Consider the following 26,993-nt stretch of genomic DNA (forward strand, 5'->3'; position numbering starts at 1 on the left):
CCTTTGACAGGCACTTTTCGCACGAGATGTCCGTGCTCGCGAATAGATTACTTAATTCAACCTGCACGGTGTAAAATTGGCGAAAGGTTAATACATTTAGAATTTTAAGATATTTATATTTCATATCAGAATCCTGTTTATGAGGCTTGCATATATTTGAAGTAAAAATATGTGTTGTATCTTAATAACTCAAGAGGTGTCTCCGTGTTTGCATCGTTTCACTATTCTCATCAAGGGGCGGTCGGGTAGCCTAGTGGTTAAAGCGTTCGCTCGTCACGCCGAAGACCCGGGTTCGAATCCCGACATTGGTACAATGTGTGAAGCCCATTTCTGGTGTCCCCCGCCGTGATATTGCTGGAATATTGCTAAAAACGGCGTAAAACCAAACTCACTCACTCACACACTCACTCTATATGAGGGGAAGGTTTGATGTTTGTGGGTGAGGGAGCCCTTTGATCGAAAGCATGTCTCTTAATTATCGAGTTTCAATGTGTGTTTTAGCGACCGATTCAGGACAACATTGTCCGAATAAAACTTTATTCCAAAGGCTAATTAGCATAGGTAGGTATATGTCTCGAATAATTTAATTGCCATTATATAAGACCCTATAATCCCCATTGTTCACCCTTATAACCAGCGTATTGAACATTTACTGTCAGCCAACATGAACGAGTTCTGCAACTATGTGACTCCTCATTAATATTACTTTTGTTCATATACATTACGGGGGCACGGGTGGCCCAGTCGTCTAAGGCGCCGCGATTCGCTGTGCAGAGTTGCGTCCCTTGGCCAAGCCAGAAACCTATAATTGTGGGTTCGAATCCCGGTTCGCCCCGATTATGTTTCTGGTTTTGTCAGCACCATACCCGTGGGTTTCGCCGAAGTGGTAAACGTCTAAGACCTGCATCACTTCGGACTTTCCTCCCACATAAGGCTGACACGCCGTGATATAACTGGAATACTGTTAAAAGCGGCGTTAAACCCAACTCACTCACTCATATACATTATACATTATACATTAGCTGTATTGCCCTTGTTCCAAAGACGGAGAGGGATGTATCGTACCCTCAGCCCAGCAGGGGTTAAGCCACTATCAATAGTGCTTCTTGGACATCTGCACTATTTCAATACTATGCCACAATCGTGTGGAAGACTTCCGCCCGTATCCCCCCTCCAAAAGTAGAATCTCACCCTCTTGTCTTTATATATCAAATATATCAACATGAGTTGATAAAAGTGGAAAAACTCCGAGGCTTGCCTTATCAAAAGACACGAGGGTGAGGTTTTATTTATCATCCAATATCATTCCTAAATCGAAATTCGCGTGAAAAAAAATTTCAGTGATTTATAAAAAACGATATGTACACTGTAGATCTCACCCATGCGATATCTCCTGTGGGAACCAGTTTTGGATTATAAATTTACATATATTTGAGGGGTGATACAGACGGAAGTCTTACCCAAACGGGTGACAATGGCAGCCCTTGTGTCCTCGTCATCCTGGAAGCGTCTTCCTCGTAGGGCAGATTTCATTTGCCGGAACAGGAAATAGTCACTGGGGGCTAAGTCTGGGCTGTACAGTTAAACCACCCACCCTACAGCCCAGATTTAGCCCCCAGTATAATGCCTGCCAAAGGCTCCTTGAGAGGAGATAAAAGTTTGCGCGCACGATTACTTTCTAGTGTATGAAATATGTAGGTAGGCTGTATGAATATAGACGGTGTGTCAGAGTCCCTTAAATCGATGTTGGCTGGACATCGGTACTCTTTTAATGTCTGATGTAACGAAGTAGTTTATTTTTGTACAAATAGGTGATAAATACATCAACGTTTTCGCTTATTTTCTCGCTATAAGAACGTCCTCTTCTGAGCTGTGACTTGGTCCTGCGGGAATAATTACAAGGTGATTGCCTCCATCCTCCATCCTCCATCCTCCATTCCATCGGGGATAACTCCAGAAAACCAGCGTGTGGTTAACATGGGCGGATACAGCTTTTTATAAAAGGGGGGTTGCACAATTAAGATCTATTTATTGTCTTTGGTGGTAATTTATACAGAAATAAAGGGGTTCTTTTAAATAAAAAGGGGGGGGAGGGGGTGCACACAGTAAAGCACAGTAAAGTTTATTACACAGTAAGGTGTGTATTACTGTTTTACATGAACAGTCTGAAGTAAATACAAGTGCCTCTTCTCGAATATATATATATAGAGAGAGAGAGAGAGGATTCATCACGAGTGTTTTTTAATATGGGAAATATCAACCGAGTCTTAGTTAATCGGTATTTGCCGAGCCTTTGGCGAGGCAAATACCGATTAACGGGACGAGGTTGATATTTCCCATATTAAAAAACACGAGTGATGAATTCTATTTATCATTTTCACATTTTTGCTTCCAAATTAAGGAATAATGGCATTAAACATTAACATCAGCAACTTGTCGAAATCTTACGTATAGATCGTGCATAGTGATATATGTGTTCCATAGCCATGTAAACCAAAATAAACAATTCGCTGAGAAAAAAAGTTCCTCGGATTATTTTAAACAAAATACTTGAACAGACTTTTACAGAATAATTGAAACTTTAATAACGGTAACAACAACGATTCTGTGTAATCTGATTATATCTCTGGTGTAACTTCACTTATAATATATAGTTTCAAATCAAACCGCTCCCTCTTCCGGTTATCTAATTTGCATATCTAATTTGCATACTTATGTCATTGGGGTATGACATACATGTTTTTATGTCATAAGCTTATGTCATGGATAAATGCTTAAGTTAAATGATAAATATATATATAAAGCACATAAAGTTCTAACTCTCAGGCACAATATAGTAATAATTAAATATATATATAATAAAATAATAAAGTCCACGTTAGTCCATCATCTTCTTTATATCAGTTTCAGATGAAACTAGATGATGGACTAACGTGGACTTTATTATTTTATTATATATTACATGTACACCGAGTGAACATTTACCTCAAGTATGTACAGACATGGTATAGCAGTTTAATGGTTGGCATTGCATTTGTAGTGAATATTGAATTTAAGGGAATCGAACTGGTTCGCTGACGTACACATACCTACTGGCCTAACCAACCGCCCGTATGTATGGAAAGGATGTCACTGTTGTCTGTACAAATTGAGAGTATATTGTCTTTCGAACATATTTGTGTACATATTTCGGTATACGAGAATAAGGTGGTAATTGAGACCCCTTAGTGTGGGTTCGTTTCAAACAAGGTTTATATCTAATTCAAGCCAAAGGTGGATTTAATTGTCGACGCAGAAATATACAAATACATGACATACTCAGAAACAAAATTGAATGTTGAGTTTGAATGTTATAGAGAACACAAAATACAGTGTGTATGGTTTACTTATTTGTATAACATGGTACATCATATAATCCTCTTTCGCGCAGGTATTATACACTTAGACAAATACTGGAAGTGCATTATGTTACATTAATTAATACAAAACTTAAACATAAAAAAGTAATGTTTATAAATATGGCATAAATGTTATATAGCTTTCTAGCACTCACAGTGCATGTGGACAATGCATTGTTATTTGTTAATGGCCGACCCTCACCCCCTGGCCCAAACCCGACCATCGACCCCACACTAGACCCACCCACCCGCCTGCACATCTATTGCTTGGAGGGGTTCTTCCGCTTCGCCGCCCTTTCTTCGTCCAGTCTCTTTAGTTTTTCGTCCCTCATCTGGAGCTGATGCTCCGCCAGCATTTCTTTCAGGAACGCGACGTTTCTTCTCGTCTTTCACAGCTTTGTGCTTTATTTCTCTGTCCAACTGTTTCCTCTGAACCTGCTCAACTAGCCTGCAATAGATTATTGTAATTGGAACATGTCAATCGAATGCGCATGCACTGGTAAGTCATGCATATTTATTACTTACTTACTTACTTTGGAGATTTAACGTGCGCTTTCCGACTGATGCGTATTTCGCACACGGGCTCGGCCAGGCCATTTCATGTGTTTCCGAAAGGGGCGAAAGTGGTCTGTGCAACCCAAGAGGGGGCTTTAGGGGTTGCTTATATAGAATTTGGGAATTTTGAGATTTGGAATAGATGCCGATGGGGTTGGGGGGGGGGGGGGGGGGGGGGGGGGAGAGAACTAAGGGAGCTGGGTATGGTGGATGTTTGTTTGTTTATGTGATTTTGATTTGGTAGATTATTGTGTTTTTAGATGCGTTTTATTAGTTCCGTTTTGATTAAGAATACGCCTAAGGCCTTGAAGTTTTCTAGTTTATTTTGTGGGTTTAGTATTGCTTCTAGAGTGAGAGCCTTGTTAAGATTGAGGGTTGTTTGTAATGCGGTTCGATGTGTTAGGTAGTGTGTGCAGTGGATGAGTGCGTGTTCGGGGGTTTCTAGTTGTTTGCAGTTGCGGCAGTTACCTGTAGTGTGTTTGTTTTTTTAAATTTAGGTGGTTATTTAGGTTGGTGTGTCCTGTTTGGAGTTTAGTGATTACTCTGTCGATTTTTTTTGATGGATGGAGAATTTTTGGTTTGGTTAGTGGTTTGCTGAGTACTTTTTTGATTTGGCTATTTGAGGTTAGATATAGGTTATGCCATTTTTTAGTGATTTTTTGCTTGTTTACACTTTGAATTTCTGATTTTGAGATGGGTAAGTTTAAGCTTATTTCTGGGATTTTAAGGGATAGTTTAGCTGCTTTATCGGCGTTTTCATTACCGTATATTCCTACGTGGGCGGGTATCTACAAGAAGGTTATTTGTTTGCCTGCCATATTTATGCAACGTTAGGCTTTATATAGTCTCTCTTACATATCACAATTTATAATAAGATAACCCCCCTCCCCCAACATCCTCGTACAAATGAGGTCATGGGGGTAATGTCATACCTGTCAAATCTAAATTCATCAGCTTTCTGTCTCCTCCTCTCAGCTGTGTAGAAGCATCGCACTGGGATTTGCTCCAGACGTCGGGGTGGTTTGCCGCGGGCAACACCGCACTCGGTGGCGGGCACAGAGAAAGCAACCCCACCGCGTGTCTGGTGGACAGGGACCAACCCGTCATCTCTGAGCTGCTGAAGAATCTCATCCCCTGTCAGGCGGGGTGTGGGCGGTGCCACCTGCCACTTAGCGTAGTACAGCTCGTGAGGGCAGTTAATCTTGCCCGCCAAAGCCTCCTCGGGGGATGTTTGCTTCATAGGTTTAACCTTAGTTTGCCTACATCCCATTTTAGATGATAATCTTTGACACTGCTGTGCATGGGTACGACTTGTTTCCATGCGCATATGGACAACAATAACATGACGTCACAATAACGTGACATATCAGAGTAACATGACGTCAGAGATAATGTAGATTCTGGGTGCATTTTGTTTCACTTAAAATCGCTAGTCAGGAGCTATGTTTTTTTCGTGTTTTTTTTCAAGCATGCCCTTGAAAACAAAATGCGAAGAAATGCCATTTTGAATTCACATTTATAATTTATTCTCAACGCCGCATTAGCAATTTTGCTGCTATTCCAGACAGGGCTGCGAGTGAGTCGGGAAAACCTGCCAGTGTGAGGTGAATGATTAAATTTTCACGTTCGCATTCTGCTGTTGAGTTTGAATTAGTAAAAATATCTTCTCTTATACTAAACAAAATCCATAACATAATGCATTTATATAATTGACGAGACAGACAGATTTTTAAAAACATGAACATGAATGTTCTCTTGCAACTTTATATGGCTATAAAGGGTTCGTGTAATGTTCTCAATAATGAACGTTTTACGTGTGAATTATAAGAATCGTTATTCGATCGTTAACTTTTTATATATTTTTCATATTTTTTACATTGACTGTAATGGTATTCACGAGCTAGTGTTTGTTGAAAAAGTAGTCATTACATTCTTTGCCTTTTGACATCACATTTAGCGGCATGCAATAAAGAATGGAAATTGAGAGTGATCTTCCCCTGATCTTTCAAAACAGGCGCCATTTGTGTGAGACATGTGAGTTTTCCACATTGTTGTCTCTTAAGTATTGTTCATTTGATAAATACTGCACATGGTTTTATGTCGAACATATAAATGTTGCCTTCCGAAACAAGTACAAGGCAGCTTAACAGGTTCAACCTAGTGGATGTTTTTATTTTCCACTGACCACCAGACGCACCGGCTATTTCTGCCAGTGACGAACAGATCATGATATATTTTAGATTTAGTTTTATATTCGTACTTACACGCATGTTGGATCGATTGTGTTATAATACTGAAGCAACAATTTAACGATTTACGTGAGCATAGGTAAAATAATTGCCATCGTGCTGTTAATTTGAGACAGTCCTTCATCAACTATTGATCACACCAACGAAATATAGAAACGCGATAATATTAAACTTAAAAATACTAAAATACTATTAGGCAGAATTAGGCTTAAACGACCTTTACTTGTTTGGCGTAGACGGAACTAAACATACTTGCCAATATGTCCCAGTAACCAAATCCAAAATATGAATTCCAAACGTTAAACTTAATCAACCCAAACTATCATTTGACATGTTTACCATGTTTACTCAAAGATCACCCTACCAATATTAATGTATGTTAGAGTTTACTGTTCATCATCACTATCATGTCATTCATCATGTTTATATCATTAGTTATTCACAAATACAACAGGCCACATTGTTTTAGCAGAACATTTGACCCCACATGACCCCACATTTGACGCCATGTGGTATTGCTGTTGGACCACGCCCCATTCGGTACTACTGTCGACACAACTTATGTCAAATGTAACTTTCTGCCACCCAACACCACATTGCACATTCAGCGACTAGATGCCGGGATAATAAAAAGAATTTCAAGCTTTATTATAAAAAACAGCAAATGAAATTACACCTTGACAAAGTTGATGCTGAAGTACCACAAGCCCTAGACGTCAAGCGAGCTTTGCTTTTTATCAGGACTGCTTGTAAAGAAGTGAAACAAGACACAATCATTAACTGTTGGCGACACTCAGTATTCTCCCCGATGTGCCAGTTACAGCTGAACCTGTCATCGATGATGATAACACAGAAGATGAAGCAGACGACAGCGAGCATCCAATTATCCCACCAGCAGCACATCATCAAGGCACATCTCGCTCAAATTGCATACTTTGTCAAACACCACTTGGATGTGTTTTCCGTTACTGACTTGGACTTTATTACAAACATGCAGGGGTCTTTGAAGATTCCGGGGTAGAATAGGTCTTCAGCAATCCATGCTTTCTGTAAAAGGCGACTATGCTTGTCGTAAAAGGCGACTAACGGGATAGGGTGGTCAGGCTCGCTGACTTGGTTGATGCACGGTCATCAATCCCAATTGCGTGGGTTGATGCTCATGATATCAATCACTGGATTGTCTGGTCCAGACTCTATTATTTACAGACCGCCGTCATATAGCTAGAATATTGCTGAGTGCGGCGTTAAACAACAAACCAACCAAAATAACAGCAACTAGGGCATCTGGGTGTATCAGTTAATGCCAGACCGTAGCGCTGATGGTTTATGATAAACTGAAGGGGAGGGCCGTCCCTTAGTATTATGGTCTCTGTTGACATTCATTGGGGCCACATTCATCAAACACAAATTGGTCATTCACTTCAAATGATAACTGAACATCAAATTTAATTATGAAAGCATTTAACCCAAGCTATATACTGGGGGGCAAACCCTTCATTCCCCCTGTTATTTTAACAAGGCAGACAACATTGGCAGCTGAAAATAACTTGGAAACCGTTACTAAGGTAGGAGCGCATCCCGATTCATTCTGGTCAGATCACAAATATCTAGTTGACTTACCTTGCTTATCAGAACTTTGCTGTGTTCTAAGATGTCATGAGTCAAAGGCTTACTGATTAGAACTAAAGAAAGGTTTGATAGAGCTTCAATATTCCTATCATTCCACCTAATAAGAACAACAGAGAAATATTTATGATAATATCAATAATGACACACAACTTTTAAAGGGACTGTGATCTCTGACAATCTGCTGGGACTGGTTGTTGCCTTTGTTGTTGTTTTTTTCTGGTGGATGTCCATTTATTTTATTATGATAACGAGTTCCAAACATTTTGATGAAACAAACGACAGGATTAAAAGAAAACTTAAGTAAAAGAAAATTTATATATGTTTTGGCTTCTAATCTTGGCATGATTATTCTATTCTGATGTTTTAAGCACTTTTGAACATCTGAATAATTTTAGTCAGTCTGTCACGTAAATGGATGTATATTTCAGTCAATTTTCAAATTTACCTGAATGAATCACATTTTTAACATATACATGTCTACAAATGAAAAAGCTTGTGAAAATAACTTCTTGTTGTCTGTCTCGCACTGAAGAACTTTCCAAAGAAAACGTAGACAAACAGTAGAGGAACAAGAATGATTCTGTTCAATGCTACAGCAATATGCATAAATTGTAATTACAACCGACCACTAACTATACCTGTAATAAATTCATTAACTGAGCATCAAGTGAATGACAACAAATACACAGGTGTTGTGTTATACCGGGAAACATGGATGACAACAAGGGAGTAGTGATTGTATTATCCATGCAATCCAAAATCCGAAAAATGTTTTCACAGCAGAGATACCTTTTTTCATTAAACTATAACCATCAGGGGTATTTCCAAATAATGGCATCAAATGAGCTTCCACCGTTCTTTATGTCTGTTTGGGTTGAAGAAATTAATTAATATGCACCTTAGTTATATCAAAATCTTCAGTGTGCAGAAATGGGTATAGATATTGCCTAAACATTTATTTTCGCTGTACGTACAGACGTTAGCCAAGTCAGTTGTGATGCTCAGTTTCTTTAACAAGCAGTCACGATATGGCTGCAATATTGCCGATGTGACTTAAAATTAAACTCACTCACTTTAACGAGCGAATCGACCAACAGCGACTAGTGAGCCCTGGCATTGAGTGTTGGACAGCGGGGAAGAAGCCAGAGATTAGTGCCCCTTTGGTGGGGATGAATAGGCTATGCCATGAACATATACAGGTAGAGGATGACAAGGCATGCTGATAATTAACCCCCCACTCACTTTTGAATGAGTTTTCTATATGTTGGTGTTGTTGCAGCATGGAGATCACCGACAGCAACATGCTGGCCCTAGCTGGGTACCTCCAGCAAACCCTGTCACCTGAGATGGATACCCGAAAACAAGGTGAGACCTGAAACACATCATTGTGGATACTGCTCACTAGGGCTGGGATGTTACACCAACTGTGCAATCCGATACGTATCACGATACCTTGTTCATGATCCGATATGTATCATGATACCTTGTTCATGATCCGATATGTATCACGATACTTGTAAGAGCTCTTATCTGTGGTGTGTAAGCCATCTTTTTCATAGACAGGATAGTCAAATATCTGGCACACTGACGATTTACAGCTGGCAGTGTCAAGTATGACGCAACGGATGAAAATATTTACTTTTTCACTGCTAATTAGTGTTTGGTGTAACAGCCATTTAAGTAAACATTTAAGGTATGAATCGATGTTTTGTACTTAGTGTGTGACTAAGATTGGGAAGTAAAATATCGCGATCCACCAATGCATCACTGTATCGTCCCACCACTACACACAAACCTAATGCAGGAACTCATGTAGGAATTTTAGCAAACTCATTTTCAAGCGTTAGATACAAGAAACTATTAGGGCCTTTTCCTGTATATCATGTTTTATTGACCTGTTATCTGTGACCTGTTATCTGTGAAATGCAAGTAATCTAAAGATCTTTTCAAAACAAAAACCTCAGTCTGTACAAGAAACTTTTGGGTTTGTCTTTCCTCATTATTTTCAGCAGACTTGGTGTTAATATATACTCACCGCCAAAAGAAACGTGAACCATAGAAATGTATAGAGAAGTATGTACGTTAAGAAGAGATGTTTCCAATGTGTTCCACTTTATGACAAAACTGACAGTCAAGTTTTACAACAGACTATCTTTATTCTTATCACGATATTCTGAACGTGATTTCCAAACTTTACACGCTAATCCAGCATGAGACAAATGGGGCATCTCGAGTTATGGATCTATGATGTCACATGTTATGCCTTCATAAGCTGTCGATTCACACAACATACCAGTTTGTTCATTTGTGTGTCAAACCAATCTAATATCTCTTGAATATGAGTAATTCTTCATATATTAACCATCATGTGTGGTAATCACGTTTCTATTGTCGATGGATATATACATGATATATGAGGTATTAACAGCTGATGTCATTAGACTTTGGCTATGGACTTGTGGCTAAAGTAGTAGACTGGATAATATTAATCATTATAAATAACCTGAATTAAGAATTTTGTTGAGACAATATATGAACCCAGAGCTCCAGATAAGCTGCGTATTTGCGTAAAATACGCATCAGAAATGCAGGAATACGCAGTAAAATCAAATCCAAGCGCATCAAATACGCAACGAACATTACAGATACGCTACAAAAATTAAACTTCTGCGTATCATCAAATTATTGTGAAGTAACCCTGCGTATTTGACTAGCAAATCAGCAACTTATTTTCAAATAATGGGCATTCCGTCAACCTTGCCAAACTCCACGATGACAGTAACATCATGAACATTTGCCATCACACTTTCTTGTGGAAGTATCGTGGTATTTTTGAGTCCTATAAACATGATAAAGCTCTTGAACCCACACGACACCACTAGATGAATAGTGTTTTTAAATATTTAACTTAAATACCCACATAAGTAAAAACTAGTGGGTAACAGAAATTTGAATACCCAGATAGAATTACTGATACCCAATGATTTTAAGATGCATGGGTAAAATACCCACAACACCAAAAGCTTATCTGGAGCTCTGTGAACCAGTATGCAAGTATTTGTTGACCTTCTGCACTCTGCAGGGCTTGTGTTATCTGCTGAATGGATGTAGAAAACTGTTGTCCTCATCATAATGTATCCTCTCTCTCCATGTGACAGCTGAGAAGTTCCTTGAGTCTGTAGAGGTGAACGAGAACTACCCACTGCTGCTGCTGCATCTGATGGACAAGGCTGAAGTTGAGCCCATTGTCAGAGTCAGTTCCGCAGTCACATTCAAAAACTACATCAAGAGGAACTGGAGAATTGTAAGCACAGATTTTTTGACAGTATGATTCCCCAGATGCCAGTGCTAATTTCATGCTGTTAGAATAGCATGGGCAGACACATGAGGATTCATTGTTGTTAGATCCAAATCTCATTTCCAGTTTTCACCCTGTGGGGATTCTGGGTTAGAAGAGGTCCCCAGCTTCCTATGCTGGTCCGGGCGGTCCCATTTCTGGTGTTCCCTGCCGTGATATTGCCGGAATAATGCTAAAAGCGGAATAAAACCATACTCACTCACTCCTATACTGGTCGTAAGAAGCGACCAGATTGATCAGACTCGGCGACCTTGTCAATTCCATTGTGGCATCCCGACAACATGGATTGCTGCTCACAATATCATATAGCTGGGATGTTGCCGAGTGCATTATTTAACTAAAAACAAACTAACATTACCAGGTTTTAGATTGGTTGTATTGTAGGAAATTGACTTGTATTTGATAATGTTCCAGAAAATGTTGACGTTTAGGTAGTTAGGTAATAATATAGAATAATGTCCTGCAAATAGTTGATTAAGTCATGAAAATGCCCTAACACTATGTACCTCCTGCTGAATCACTGCATGATTTACGAGTTTCTTGAGTGCAACGTCACAGGTAGCCTCAATAAAATGCGGCCATTTCCTTACTGTATTATTCCTCATAAGTTTGATTCACTCTGTATTCCTTGATCACAACACTTGGCATTTGTAATACATGTGCTCGCTCTCCATGTAAAGTTTTGACACACACACACACTCACACATACACACTTGCTCACTCACTCAATCTCACTTATGCCTCACTCACAATCACACATTAACTCACACATACACTCACTCACACACACTCACTTGCTCACTCATACTGGACCCTTGAAGATCCTTTTATAGTATAGGTCTCCAGCAACCCATGCTGGTCCAGATTCATTTACTTACCGACGGCTGTCATATGGCTGGAATATTGGGGAGTGCGGCGTTAAACAACTAACATACAAACTAGGGCTGGGACGATACACCAACTGTGCGATCCGATATGTATCACGTTACCTTGATCACGATCCGATACATATCACGATACTTGTATGTGCTTGTATCTGTAGTGTGTAGGCCATATTTTTCATAGACACGATATTCAAATACCTCGCACACTGATGATTTACAGTTGGCAGTGTCAAGTATGGTGCAATGGGTGAAAATATTTACTTTTTCACTACTAATTTTTACTACTAATAAGCATGATAAGTGTTTGGTGTACAGCCATTAAAGTAAACATTTAAGGTATGAGTCGATATTTTTTACTTAGTATGCGACTGTGATCGATACTGTATCGGGACGTAAAATATCGCGATCCAAAGATGCATCGGTGTATCGTCCCACCACTAATACCAACACTCATACACTCACACACTCACTCATATACTCACACAATTTAATACACACATGTGTGCACTCATACTCATGTGCTTGCTTCCACTTACACGCTCACTCATATACTCACACACTTTCGTACATACATGTGCGCATTTACACACTCGCTCACTCATACTCTCTGACACTCACTCTCATCTTAACATGGCAGTACTGTTGATACATGTGTTGTCAGACTGATGAGGCCGGAGACAAAGTCCACACTGGTGACAGAACTGCCATCAAGCAGCATATTGTCGGCCTCATGCTCAAGAGTCCAGAACAGATCCAAAAACAGGTGAGCTCACATCCTGAACTGTGACAGTTTTGATGGTATGGTTAATATTGCCTTTCTGCTGGTCAATTCATTGGTCAGTCAAAATTTGCAAAAGGTTATTTTGACTTGACCTGTAATCAGGGGTCCGGAAACCGTCATATGCGCCGGACATGTCCGATTGGGAATCTCAAATGTCCGTTTTAAAATATTGCTTACCGGACATTTTAAAAAGTATTGTCCGGACATTCTTAAATTTTGACCGGACATGATCAACAGTTAGGACTGAGCAATTTCTGTCTGCAGTTGCAACACAATGAAGATTAACTACACTGACAAGCTTTGTTTGTTTTGATTGCTGTAAATACATCGTACCTACATGATAGTCCAATCGGTCAATCACTGTAATAGGCAATAAACTGAGTTGACACTGATTAATCGAGGATTAATTACTGAGAACATCTTGTTAATTTGAGGGAAAGGTGTTTACAACTGTACATTAATACCTTGCATCATCGATGTACCTCATTATCCTCACAATGCTATGATACGTAACCTCAGACAAGAAGCGAAAGCGTGACGACAGCCAGTCGACCGATGCAGATCAGTCGAGCGGATCTGCCAAACCCTCAAAGTCTGGACGATCATTTTGTAAGTCGTGGCTAACGACTTTCACTTGGTTGACATACAATGAGGATTTGCAGATTTTATTGTTTTCAGTAGCTAGTCGTATATTGAATCTTGATTGACCGCCATTTTGCTTTCTCGGACGATCGATATCCTATTTTTTTATGGTCAATAAATAAGTACAGATGAAAAAAGTATTCAAATAACTATTGCTATCAACGATATTTTAGTATTTGTGATTAAATTATCTGTCTTGTTTTTAAAAAAATCTTTAGTTTAAAAAAACCCATTTCCCGTGAGGTCACGTGATAACCAAATATGGGATAATAGTCTCTATCCAAATGTTACAACGCGTACACTTGAGTAGACTCATGAATATAACTCATGAATATTAATTAGACCGTTCACTACGTTAACAGATCGTTATTATAACAGAAACAAACGTATGTTTTCCATGTAAATCTAAAATGATATTATTTGTTATTAATTGTCCGGTGAATTAAACAATTTAAATTGAAACAATTCATAATTCATCATATTATGAATACGTAAACTTGTAATGTGTGTGAAAAGTCGTACTAAAATACGCTATTTGAAGGGGGCGTGGCCTAAATGCAAATGTCCGATTGGGATTTTAAATTTTCCGGACCCCTGCCTGTAATGTTATGTCCTCAGATGTTTGGCGTAGCGCAAGTGAGCACTAATATCTGATTTTAACGAGACCCGTTGTGTATGTTTTTAGACCTATAAATGAGTTTGGGAAGACAAAGTAAAAGGGTCACTGACGGTAATATCGTGTGTGTGTGTGTGTGTGTGTGTGTGTGTGTGTGTGTGTGTGTGTGTGTGTGTGTGTGTGTGTGTGTGTGTGTGTGTGTGTGTGTGTGTGTGTGTGTGTGTGTGTAAGTTGAGTTTGTCAGTATTTTAATTTTGACGACTTTCAGCTAAGTGATGCCATCAGCATCATTGGACGAGAGGACTTCCCTGACAAGTGGCCGGACCTCATCTCTGAGATGGTCAGCAAGTTCCAGACCGGCGACTTCCATGTCATCAACGGGGTGCTCCGAACTGCACACTCTCTCTTCAAAAGGTGACTTATATACCCCTATAACACTGAAATAAAGATTACCAGGTTATATAACTGTCATTTTTAGGTTCAGTAGATTAAACATAGAGGACTCAGTCAAGAATCTGTCATTATCCTCTTACCATAAGGTACATATTCTCAGCCTTAGAAATTTGTCTTTTTTTAAGACAAGTGTATACTTTATTTCACTTGTCTTCAAAGTTAATATCTTGGCCTGTTCAAATAAGACAAAAATGTTGATGCAATGTTAACATTTATTGTCAGTTTTTATCCCCATTTTGAAAGCTTTTTTTTTAAACCTTGCCATAGAGAACAGTCTAGTGGTGAACTGGTGTTTTTTGATGATTTGGGATACAGGAATGGAGTTCCTTTGTCCGTCCGCTTATAGGTGGGGACATATTTATGTTAGAGAAATGAATTTTTTCACACTGATGTTACTGGTCATGATCATAAATGATTTGGAAAATTGGTTCCGTCAATTATTGTTTAACAGAGTTATGGCCCTTGTTCTGTGTTTTTCTACTTAGTGCATACTGCGTGAAATGGGGACAAATGTACTCAGAAACTACTATAATTACATGAATGAAAGCATGCTATCTAATAGATACTTGTCAAGACAGTTAAAAAATTGGTGCCATAATGTTTTTGTTCCAGAGTTACTTCCCTTGCTACATGATTTTATCCCCTGCAGTGTCTAAAATGGCGACAAGCTTTCTCAGACGCAACTGAAGTTACATGAATGAAAGTTAGCATACTTATGTAAGAGATACTTATCAAGACTGAGTTCAAAAATTGGTCCTATAAATTGTTTACCAGAGTTACATCCCTTGCTACATGTTTTTAGATATTTCTACAGCTGATGAACATTTCTCCATGAAACCATTAAATTTCCAAGCTATTATTTGCTATTATTGTTGGGGTTTTTTATTTTCAAGCACATTTACAATAGCACCTTGAACTAATGTATAAAAAATGGAGGGTAATGGTGTGTTTGAGTAAAAACACATTCTAGTTTGGGATTTTTATTATACCCCCGACCTTTTAGGCCGGGGGTATATAGTTATACCAAGGTTCCGTCCATCCGTCCCAAAACTTTGTCCCTGCGATTTCTCTTAAACTATTCAGTGGATTCATCTCAAACTTAGTACATATAATCTGTCATATGGAGGGGTGCAGTCAAAAGAACAAAATTGTTTATACATGTATTAATTTTCCATTTTTATTATGAATTTTTCAAACCCTAACATGCTAACCCTATCCATTATTTAATTTGAAACTACTGACACACTAGGCGGGTCGGGGGTATTAGTGAGCCACACTTGCTTTTGCACTTGTTTTTTGTTTGTTTTCATGACCAACATTAATTTTTTGGGAAAATTAACAGAAGGTATCCATTGGCAATGGGCTAAAAGTGGGGTATAAGTAACCAAACTCTTTTCAGAATTGCACCAGAACGTCCGGATATGTCATCTCCTGATTACTCTTCTATTTAATTAAAATTTACCTCAACATTGATGCATTGAGAACTGGTTCAGAATTGCAGCCTTCAATGCAACTAGTCATTGATGACGACCATAATTGGATTTTTACTTTTTCTCGGCACAATTTAGTAGTCTCTGGCTAGCAGTAGCAGTCTAGTGGAAATTTCAAAGACTTGTCTGAATGGATACAAACAGGTCTCTCATCAAAACAGTTGGTTGTATATTTTTATCCCCCTGGCATATAATGTTGGGGGGATATAGTCAAAGCCTCGTCTGACTGTCTGGCCGTACATCTGGCCGTCCATCCATAATCATGTCGTTTCCGGAGAGTAACTTGAAAACAGTTCAATATTTTTCAACCACAATTGGCAGATATATCAAAAAGGTCCTGAAGTTGTGCATTTTGCATTTTACAGATTTGGGGCATTTTCATGGAAACAAAAGGGGGTGGAATCATTTCCAGATCACAACTCAAAAACCAATCAATATCATCCAACAAAACTTGGCAGATATATCAAACAGATCCTGAAGTGGTGCCCTTTTGCTATTTGGGAATTTTTGTTTTTTTTGGTTTTCTTGATTTGCATGGAACCATACTGAACAATTGTGTGGGGGTAACTTGAAAACTGTGAAATACTTTTCATCTAAACCTTGTACATGTATAAACCAAGGGCTGAAGTCTAGCCTTTTGCTATTTAGGAATTTTTTAGAATTTGATTTGCCCGTTTCCAAGGAAATAAGTTAGACTTGTTAGACTGAAATTGGGGTAGGTGTTGTTTCCAGAGCAGAACTATAAAACTATTCAAAACATTTTCCATCCAAACTTGCTACATGTATTAATCAAGGGCTGAAGTGGTGCCTTTTGCTGTTTACATTTATTGATTTATTGATTTAGGAATTTGAAAAAATAATAATTTTTTCCTGTTTCCATGACAACAACTCTGACTTTGACTAGTGTTGTGTTTGTCCCGACCATATAACTAAAACTAATAGGTACTTTCTTGAAACTGTGCACATACAAATACCAGGTTGTCAACTGGTGCCTTTTACTATTTAGGGATTTTTCGAATTTACATGTTTTCTGTTTCCATGGCAACAAATTTGACTTTAACTCTGTTCATAGTGCTGTGTAGAAATACAATTCCATGGTATTGTTTTGATAGCTCAATAACTACACTTGTATACAGACAGACATATTAGATAGAAATTCTCTCATCAAGTTGGACTTAAAGTAACTGTCTGATGTTTTGTTCTTTCAAATTTGTGGGGGCAGGGGCACTTGTCATCTTTTGATGACTATTTTGATGACCAGTATTAGATATTTCATGAGATCTATCAAAACCTATGTGGTATGGTATCATTGTCGTCATCCTACATGTCATTGATGTGTATCCATGGTCAACTGCTAAGCATGGATCAAGAAGACCCGTGAAGATTCTGGGGTAGAATGCTTGCCGTAAAAGGTGACTATGCTTGTCGTAAAAGGCGACTAACAGGATCGGGTGGTCAGGCTCGCTGACTTGGTTGGTACATGTCATCGATCCCAATTGCGTGGATTGATGCTCGTGATATTAATCACTGGATTGTCTGGTCCAGACTCGATTATTTACAGACCGCTGTCATAAAGCTGGAATATTGCTGAGTGCGGCGTTAAACAACAAACCAGCCAACCAATCATGTAGATAGTTCACCCCTATTTTATAGCCAAACTGACAGGACACATGGCAATATGAGAATGGCAGGGGCTAAAACACATACCACCAGATGAAATGGGTTAAGTTGGTGAAAAGATACTCGACAACAGATGCATATCTGGCGTCGTGTAAGAATTGAATTGAATGGATAGACTTATCAAAACTTAAGAAATTAAATGTGTAATAATGATGATTTTTTATGCCACTTTTCAGATATCGGCATGAATTCAAATCTCAGGAACTGTGGACAGAGATCAAATTTGTATTGGAAAACTTTGCATCCCCATTTACAGATCTGTTTAAAGTAAGTGAAAACTAGGTAGCTGAAACAATGCACGACAGGTCAACAGTTCCTAATGATGGGACTAACATGAGGGTGTCCTGAAGGCTACTGAGAAAGGGAAATGAGTAAATAAGTTGAAATTGAGAAATTATCTATTTGTGGATTCAACTATGGTATTACAACTCTATTTGTTCCACCCAGGCAACCATGGAGTTAGCGAAGACCCACGCCTCAGACCCATCTGCTCTCAAGGTCATATTCAGCTCCATCCTCCTCATCTGCAAGATATTCTACAGTCTCAACTTCCAGGTGAGCTATCAGTCATCACAGTAACAGTGTCAAGGACAAGTGTTCATCATGTTTAGATGTAGAGGCAACTTACGGGATCGGTCGGTCAGGCTCGCTGACTTTAGTTGATGCATGTCATTGTTTCCGAATTGCGTGGATTGATTTTCATGATATCAATCACCGGATTGTCTGGTCCAGATTTGATTATTACAGACTGCTGTCATATAGCTGGAATATTGCTGAGTGCGGCGTTAAGCAACACACAAACAAAACCTTACTGTTATATTTTTCTAAATGTTGTGAAATACATATGTAAACAATTCAGTTTACATTGTTTATGATGTCAATCACCGGATTGTCTGGTCCAGACTTATTTACAGATCGCTGGAATATTGCAGAGTATGGCCTGGTGGTTGAAGTGTTCTTTGTTTCCCCTGCTTTGACATTGCTGAAGCGGCACAAAACCATTCACACTTACTCAAAGATTGTTCTATTGGTAGTTCCGTCCCAATTTTACTTTTGACCTCTCAACAGATGAAGAAAGTAAGAGGTGCCTCAGAGCAGGGAAAAATTAGGAAAGCTTAAGGTCAGAGAATTTTCAGTGGAATAGGCACTTACAAAGAAATTGTAATCTCTGAATGTTAATGAATGCTGTGAATTATTTCAGCCACATCCAATGCTAAGTCACATGGGTGATGTTTGTTGCAGGACTTGCCGGAACACTTTGAGGACCACATGGGTACCTGGATGACCCACTTCATGACCCTCCTCAGTGCAGACAACGAGCTGCTGCAGACAAAGGTGAGCAGTGGACTCCGTGCCAGCATTGAAGACAAACGTGGCATTTAATCAAAGCTAAATATGGTCATTTATGTATAAAAGAAACACCCTAATAATGATGTTTAGTAACGCTGCAACAATGATGTGTGTCAACACTGGCAGTGACGTGTAGCAATACTGTAACAATACTGTAACAATAGGGTCTGACAATGCTGTGTACAATGTGTATCACTAAACTAACAATGAGTAAAAACACTGTAACAATGATATGTAGCAATACTATGACTGTGTAACAACTCTATGTACAATGAGGTCTGACAACACTAAGAATGACGGGTAATTATCTTTATAGAATGTGTCACAACACTAATAATGAAGCTTAAAACAATATGTGTAGCAACATTAACAATGATGTGTATGAACAGTAACAACAGTGTGTAGCAACACTGAACAATGAGGTGCAACAGCACTTTAACAATGGTGTGTAACAACAGTGTAACAACAATGTGTAACAACACTGTAACAGTGATGATCAGTGCAGCAACACTGTAACAAGGATGTGTAACAACATTAACAATGATGTGTAGCAACAATGTGTAACAGCACTATAACAATGATGTGTAACACTATAACAATGATGTGATGCAACAATGTGTAACAACACTAACAATGATCTGTAGCAACACTATAACAATGATGTGTAACAACAATGTGTAACAACACTATTACAATGATGTGTAACAACACTAAAACAATGATGTGTAACAACACTAAAACAATGATGTGTAACAACACTATAACAATGACGTGTAACAACACTATAACAACAATGTGTACCAACACTATAACAATGATGTGTAACAACAATGTGTAACAACACTATAACTATGATGTGTAACAACACTATAACAATGATGTGTAACAACACTATAACAATGATGTGTAACAACAATGTGTAACAACACTATACCTATGATGTGTAACAACACTATAACAATGATGTGTAACAACACTATAACAATGATGTGTAACAACACTATAACAATGATGTGTAACAACACTATAACAATGATTTGTAACAACACTAAAACAATGATGTGTAACAACACTATAACAATGATGTGTAACAACACTATAGCAATGATGTGTAACAACAATGTGTAACAACACTATAACAATGATGTGTAACAACAATGTGTAACAACAATATGTAACAACACTAAAACAATGATGTGTAACAACACTATAACAACAATGTGTACCAACACTATAACAATGATGTGTAACAACAATGTGTAACAACACTATAACTATGATGTGTAACAACACTATAACAATGATGTGTAACAACACTATAACAATGATGTGTAACAACACTATAACAATGATTTGTAACAACACTATAACAATGATGTGTAACAACACTATAACAATGATGTGTAACAACACTATAACAATGATTTGTAACAACACTAAAACAATGATGTGTAACAACACTATAACAATGATGTGTAACAACACTATAGCAATGATGTGTAACAACAATGTGTAACAACACTATAACAATGATGTGTAACAACAATGTGTAACAACACTATAACAATGATGTGTAACAACACTAAAACAATGATGTGTAACAACACTATCACAATGATGTGTAACAACACTATAACAATGATGTGTAACAACACTATTACAATGATATATTACAACACACAAAAAATGACAACAACGCTGTGCCTGCAGGATGAGGAAGAGGCGGGTTTGCTGGAGCAGGTCAAGTCCCAGGTGTGTGACAACGTGGCACTGTACGCACAGAAGTATGACGAGGAGTTCTCCCTCCATCTTCCACAGTTCGTCACCGCAACCTGGGGACTGCTGGTCACAACTGGTCAGCAGGTCAAGTACGATCTGGTCAGTATTAAAGCGTGCACAGTAGGGTGTTATGGTGGTTGTTGAAAGACTTCAAAACAGGCATTCACATTGTATTGCATTCAATCTCATGAAAATCAGATCAGAGTACATCCCGTTACAGGTCATGTCAGAATGACCTTTCGCGAACTTTGACCGACCAATGAATGACTAACATGAAGTTGTCATAAGCCAGTCAGAAAGCAGCTTTCTCAAGCTATACAGCACTGGTTTTAAACTGCCGATTTCCAGTCCAGACTATGCTTGAACAGTATTTTGACAAAGTTCTCGATGACTGATGGCCAAGATTGTATGGCAGTAATATCCACAGGCTAATGCAAAGTTTCTGCTGTTCAAATGTTTATTCCATTGAAGCAAACAATGATTTTAACCGAATCTGTCATACAAGCCCGCAACTGTTGTTCGGAACACACCGTGTCAACATTTTTAAGGTTGCATGATTAGAAAATGCATTCAGACTGTCGCTTTCCTGATCTGGTAAAAGATGCTCTGATTGACCGAAAAAAGGTCGGTCTGACATGACCCTTATTGGGATGTCTATAGACCTTTGTCTAACGGTAGCGAGAACGAAGGTCTGATTTTAATGAGATTATATTGAATTGTATTGATCCGGCATTCCTTGACAATTCTTGATATCTTAAAATCGTCAGTTGGGATAAAGAAATCAAAGACATACCAGATCATTCCCACTCAATCACTTCTTTACAATGATTGACATTCATCGCAAGACATCTAGACACATTTATATTTCACTGTGATGCTGAGTATTGCTAGGAGCATTTGACCATATATAGTTAATCTTCATGTATGTACATTCTGTCCATTAGAATTACTCCATCAAAATCATTTGTGAAATGCGATACAGTATCCAGCAACTTATGCTAGCCATGAGAGGCGACTAAATCAATCGAATGGTCAGACACTGTGACTTAGTTGATTGTGTGTCACCGTGCCCCGTCAGCATGGATCGTTGTACACGATATAAATTACTGGATTGTCCGCCTCCGTGGTCTAGTGGTAGAGCGTCCGTCTGGAGAGCGGAAGGTCCGGGGTTCAATCTCCGGCCGCGTCATACCAAAAGACGTTAAAAGCTGGTACTTGTTGTTACCCTGTCTGGCGCTCGGCATTAAGGAGCTCAAACAAGGACTGGTCGGCTCGGAGTCAGTATACTGTGTCTGAGTGGGGTATTCATGTTAAACTGCGGCATGGTTTCTCAGTGAGCTAGCACTGTAAATCGTCATCAGTCCAGACTAGTACAAGCAGCCACACACACACACGTAAATGCACGTCGCTATATAAGTGCAATGATCTTGGACACAACGTTAAACCCCATTTCACCTCACCGTCTGGTCAAGACTCAAACATTACAGGCCGTCATCATATAGCTGGAATATTGCCGGGTGCAACGTTAAACAACAACCAAACAAAAACATTTACTGAATGCCTTATGTTTCAGCTGGTGAGTAATGCTATCCAGTTTTTGGCCTCGGTGGCCGAGAGACCGTCCTACAAGAATCTGTTTGAAGATCCTGCCACACTGGCCCAAATTTGTGAGAAGGTCATTGTACCCAACATCCAGCTGCGAGGTATGTCTTCTATTGTGCTTACGGCAATTTAAGCTTGTTACTGATGGTAACCTGTAGTGCAAGACCTGCCTACACTTTGCCATCCCCTGGCGTCTTCACTGATTGTCAGGGATCCATTCATCAGAGCTCCAGATAAGCTGCGTATCTGCGTAAAATATGCATCAGAAATGCAGAAATATGCAGTAAAATAAAATCAGAGCATATCAAATACGCAAAGAACATTACAGATACGCTACAAAAATAAAACTTGTGTGTATCATCGAAATATTGTGAAGTAACCCTGCGTATTCGATTAGCAAATCAGCAACTTATTTTGAAATTATAAATGGGAATTCCGTCAACCTTGCTAAACTCCACGATGACAGTTACATCATGATCATTTGCCATCACACTTTCTTGTGGTATCGTGGTATTTTTTAGTCCTATAAAGCTCTCGAACCCACACAACACCTGTTTGCAGGGACTAGATGAATAGTGTTTTTAAATATTTAACTTAAATACCCACATGTGTAAAAACTAGTGGGTAACCGAAATTTGAATACTCAGATAGAATTACTGATACCCAATGATTTTAAAATGCATGGGTAAAATACCCACAACACCAAAAGATTATCTGGAGCTCTGCATTCATACATTGGTAACTGTTTCGGCAGAGTATTGAGACTGGTTATTCTCTGACAGTGACATTTTACGTTTAGTACAACTAAAGTAGTGTTGGTTATGATGTTGGAAGAAAATACATGTACATGTACATGACTTCATCAAACTCATGAGAACCGTGAAGATCCAGGCTAGAATAGGTCTTCAGCAACCCATGCTTGTCGTAAGAGGCGACTAACAGGATTGGGTGGTTAGGCTCGCTGACTTGGTTGGTGCTTGTCATCGTATCACAATTGCGTGGATCGATGCTCATGATGTCAGTCACTGGATTGTCTGGTCCAGACTTGATTATTTACAGATCGTCGTCATATAGCTGGAATATTGCTGAGTCGGGTGTTAAACAACAAACATCATATCACATCAAGTCATGACTTGCCATTTGATTTCATGTTATAGCTGCAGATGAAGAATTATTTGAAGACAACCCTGAAGAATACATCAGACGAGATATTGAAGGATCTGGTATGTAATGAAGTGTGTTACTCTGTTGAAATTGTATTGATTCCTAACACCAACTCTTTCAGCTGCTTTCTGGCTTTCTCCAAATCTTTCCCATAAATATTCAGAAATTTTGGCAGATTTTACCAAATGAAGTATCCTATAAATTTTTAAACTTATCTCACACCATGCATTTCTTTCTTCTTCTTTCGATCCTGGTGTGGAATTGCAATATGTTGACACTAAAGTGGCGGTACACATGCTTTGCAAATCCTGCAATCGACCAAAATTGGCATGGCCGTTTACGAACCGAATGTTGATATTCGTTACACAATTATGATTGGACTAGGCATAGACTTATAATTGTAGCCTAGTTCTGCAAGGGTGGAAACTCCACTTTTATAGTCAGTTAACTCCCTTGCCTCGGGAAGATGCATGTTTGTTGTGAGAGCTGACAAGAATTGGCTTCATATGATGACAGACTTCAAAATGATGGTCACAATGGTGCTGACAATGGTCAAGGTCGTGTTGACAATGGTCAAGGTTGTGTTGAAGGATTGGGGAGTAGGAGAAAAGATAAACTTGAGCTGTTGGCATGTAATTTTTTCATATCCAATTTGACTACCTCCGTGGCCTCGTGGATAGAGCATCAGCCTGGAGAGAGGAAAGTTAATAGTTCAATCCCTGGCCATGTCATACCATAAGTTGATAAAAAATGGTATTTGTGGTCACCCTTCTGATGCTTGACACTAAGGGGATATAATAAGGACTCATCGACCTGGAGTCAGTATACTACGTCTGAGTGGGGTATCCATGTTAAACTGTGTGGGCTAGTATCTCAAGGGCTAGCACTATAAAAACGGCTTTAGCCTTAACTAGTACAAGCAGCCACACACATGCATCGCCATGTTAGTGCAATTATCTTTTTGTAGTGTTGGACACTTATCGCAATAGTTGGATTGCATACATAAGTAGCTCTCGCATAAAAGGCGACTATGCTTGTCGTAAAAGGCGACTAACGGGATCGGGTGGTCAGGCTCGCTGACTTGGTTGATACATGTCATCGATCCCAATTGCGTGGATCGATGCTCATGATATTAATCACTTGATTGTCTGGTCCAGACTCAATTATTTACAGACCGCTGTCATATAGCTGGAATATTGCTGAGTGCGGCGTTAAACAATAAACCAAACCAAACCAAAGTAGCTCTCGCTTACTGTAAGGCTTTAATACACTAAGGAGTTTTGGTTTTTTACCAAATCATACTGTGTAGTATATGAGCAACCCTCTCTGTTTTAGATGTAGACACCAGGAGGAGATCAGCCTGTGACTTGGTTCAGGCTCTCAGCAAATCCTTCGAAGGTCCTGTGATACATAACTTTTCTACCTACGTCAGTGGTTTGCTTGAGGTGAGATGCAGATTGAAAATGTTGGTAGATTATGATTATACATGTATCTTTGTCATCCGTCTTTCTTATCATGCTGGGGGCGGTTGGGTAGCCTGGTGGTTAAGCGTTTGCTCGTCCAGCCGATACACAGATAATTCATGTCATGTCCACAGCAAATGTGTGATTCCTTCTTGTTTTCCGCAAGTGTATGATTCATGCTTACTTAGTAGTTTACCTTTTGATGGGGATATTTTTATCTTTCCATGACACTTAAAAGATAAATTATAACAGATATTGGTAATGTGTTATTCTATTCCAAAAATAAGACAACTTTGAAGAGTATTTGACTTGTATAAATGTTTGTAAGTTTTGCACATGCTTATCTTGACTTATATACAGTTCACACTGGCTTGAAGTTGAAACTGGCAGAAGAAATAAACTCCCCATAATAAGAGATACTGTAAATGTGCTCTTCTAAAATTGTGGAAGACGAGTTGCATTTTATGCTACGTGTCCTGCATGTGATCAGTTACGGCAGATTTATATTGTGTCTTTTAATCATATACATCGGAAAATCCATAAATTTAATGCTCTACAAACAGAAAGTTGATTGTCAATCTCTCTAAATTCTTATACTATATAGTAAACACAAACAAGCCTGTGAGAGCCTTTGACCCTATTATTATGTACAAAGGGTTTGTGGCCTGAATGTGCTGAAATAAAAGCAATTCAAATCAAAAGATACACGGAACTGATTCCAATACTATGTCAAGTGTATATTTAAATAGAATGGGCATAGCTGATATTCCTTATCCAGAGTTGTATCATATTCCGAGCAGTAAGTCCAGATGTCTAGATTCACAGGGTTTCACGGTGAATATCTGCCCCTTCCTGTTAAGTGTTAATCTTACTGAGGATTATCTTATACATTCATTCCTTTCCAGGACTACAGAAAAAACCCAACAGCCAACTGGAAAAACAAAGATGCTGCCATATATCTAGTCACATCTCTAGCCTCTAAAGGTCAAACACAAAAGGTACACTGAATTGTTTTGTTTACCTTTTTCATAACATAAACTTGAGTTAAATATAACAGGAAGGTTTTGTTTGTTTGTTTGTTTGTTTAACGCCACACTCAGCAATATTCCAGCTATATGATGGCGGTCTGTAAATAATCGGGTCTGTACCAGACAATCCAGTGATTGATATCATGAGAATCAATCCACGCATTTGGGATATGATGACATGCATCAACGAAGTCAGTGAGCCTGACCACCCGATCCCGGTTCCTCACCTCCTGAGGAATATTGCTAAAAGCGGCGTAAAACCGTACTCGCTCACGCACGCACCCACCCACCCACCCACCCTCCATTGGGACATACTGAGACTTTGTTTTTTCCTGTTTCCAGCAAGGAGTAACACAGACAAGTGGTTTGGTCAACATGACAGAATTCTTTCAGAACCAAATACTCCCCGACATTCATTCTGAAAATTGTAAGTTGTTTGTGTCAGGCCTTGGAGTGATTTTTCTAGTGTTGCATTGTCTTTAGAAGAAGCACATAGGATGTCTGAATAGGTTTCTCTTTTCCATCTTCAAGTGAAGATTTTACTATGGCCTAAAGTAACTTGCCAAATATGTGTAAGCTAAGCTTGAGATTAAGGAAAACATACCTTTTACGAACATTGATGCACAGAACATTTTCTAGTGTTACATTGTCTTTGGAAGAAGCACATACAATGTCTGAATAGGTTTCTCTTTTATATCTTCAAGTGAAGATTTTACCATGGCCTAAACATGCTAAAGTAACTTGCTAAGTATGCGTAAGCTAAACTTGAGATTAAGGAAAACATACCTGTTACGAACATTGATGCACAGGTAGATATGAGGATGATCAGGGTTGATGTAATGCATACAACATATGCCGGTAATTCTAGTTCA

The 26,993-nt window shown here is 38.8% G+C and overlaps 2 protein-coding genes across 2 annotated transcripts in view; one reads left to right on the top strand and one right to left on the bottom strand.

Annotated features, from left to right (window-relative positions):
- Positions 1-3,632: 3,632 nt before the first annotated feature.
- On the bottom strand, positions 3,633-5,272 carry LOC124143149. Its single transcript, XM_046511985.2, has 2 exons — positions 4,886-5,272; positions 3,633-3,846 (listed from the first exon to the last, which is right to left on the bottom strand). The coding sequence occupies exons 1-2, from the start codon at positions 5,221-5,223 to the stop codon at positions 3,633-3,635; spliced, it is 552 nt and encodes a 183-aa protein (XP_046367941.2). The 5' UTR covers positions 5,224-5,272.
- A 637-nt stretch (positions 5,273-5,909) lies between these two features.
- The window catches only part of LOC124141158 (exportin-2-like), a 34,592-nt gene continuing 13,508 nt past the window's right edge, over positions 5,910-26,993 (top strand). The window contains exons 1-14 of the mRNA XM_046509077.2: positions 5,910-5,987; positions 9,111-9,196; positions 10,990-11,135; positions 12,735-12,836; positions 14,381-14,526; positions 17,912-18,002; positions 18,183-18,290; positions 18,978-19,070; positions 20,796-20,963; positions 22,438-22,567; positions 23,624-23,689; positions 24,966-25,075; positions 25,999-26,091; positions 26,464-26,548. Of these exons, the coding sequence (XP_046365033.2) occupies positions 9,112-9,196; positions 10,990-11,135; positions 12,735-12,836; positions 14,381-14,526; positions 17,912-18,002; positions 18,183-18,290; positions 18,978-19,070; positions 20,796-20,963; positions 22,438-22,567; positions 23,624-23,689; positions 24,966-25,075; positions 25,999-26,091; positions 26,464-26,548 (1,423 nt within the window). The 5' untranslated portion in view covers positions 5,910-5,987; position 9,111. The remainder of the gene's footprint in view (positions 5,988-9,110; positions 9,197-10,989; positions 11,136-12,734; positions 12,837-14,380; positions 14,527-17,911; positions 18,003-18,182; positions 18,291-18,977; positions 19,071-20,795; positions 20,964-22,437; positions 22,568-23,623; positions 23,690-24,965; positions 25,076-25,998; positions 26,092-26,463; positions 26,549-26,993) is intronic.

This window comes from Haliotis rufescens, unplaced genomic scaffold, assembly GCF_023055435.1.
Source record: "Haliotis rufescens isolate VD_foot unplaced genomic scaffold, xgHalRufe1.0.p SCAF_2, whole genome shotgun sequence".
Classification (NCBI taxonomy): domain Eukaryota; kingdom Metazoa; phylum Mollusca; class Gastropoda; order Lepetellida; family Haliotidae; genus Haliotis; species Haliotis rufescens.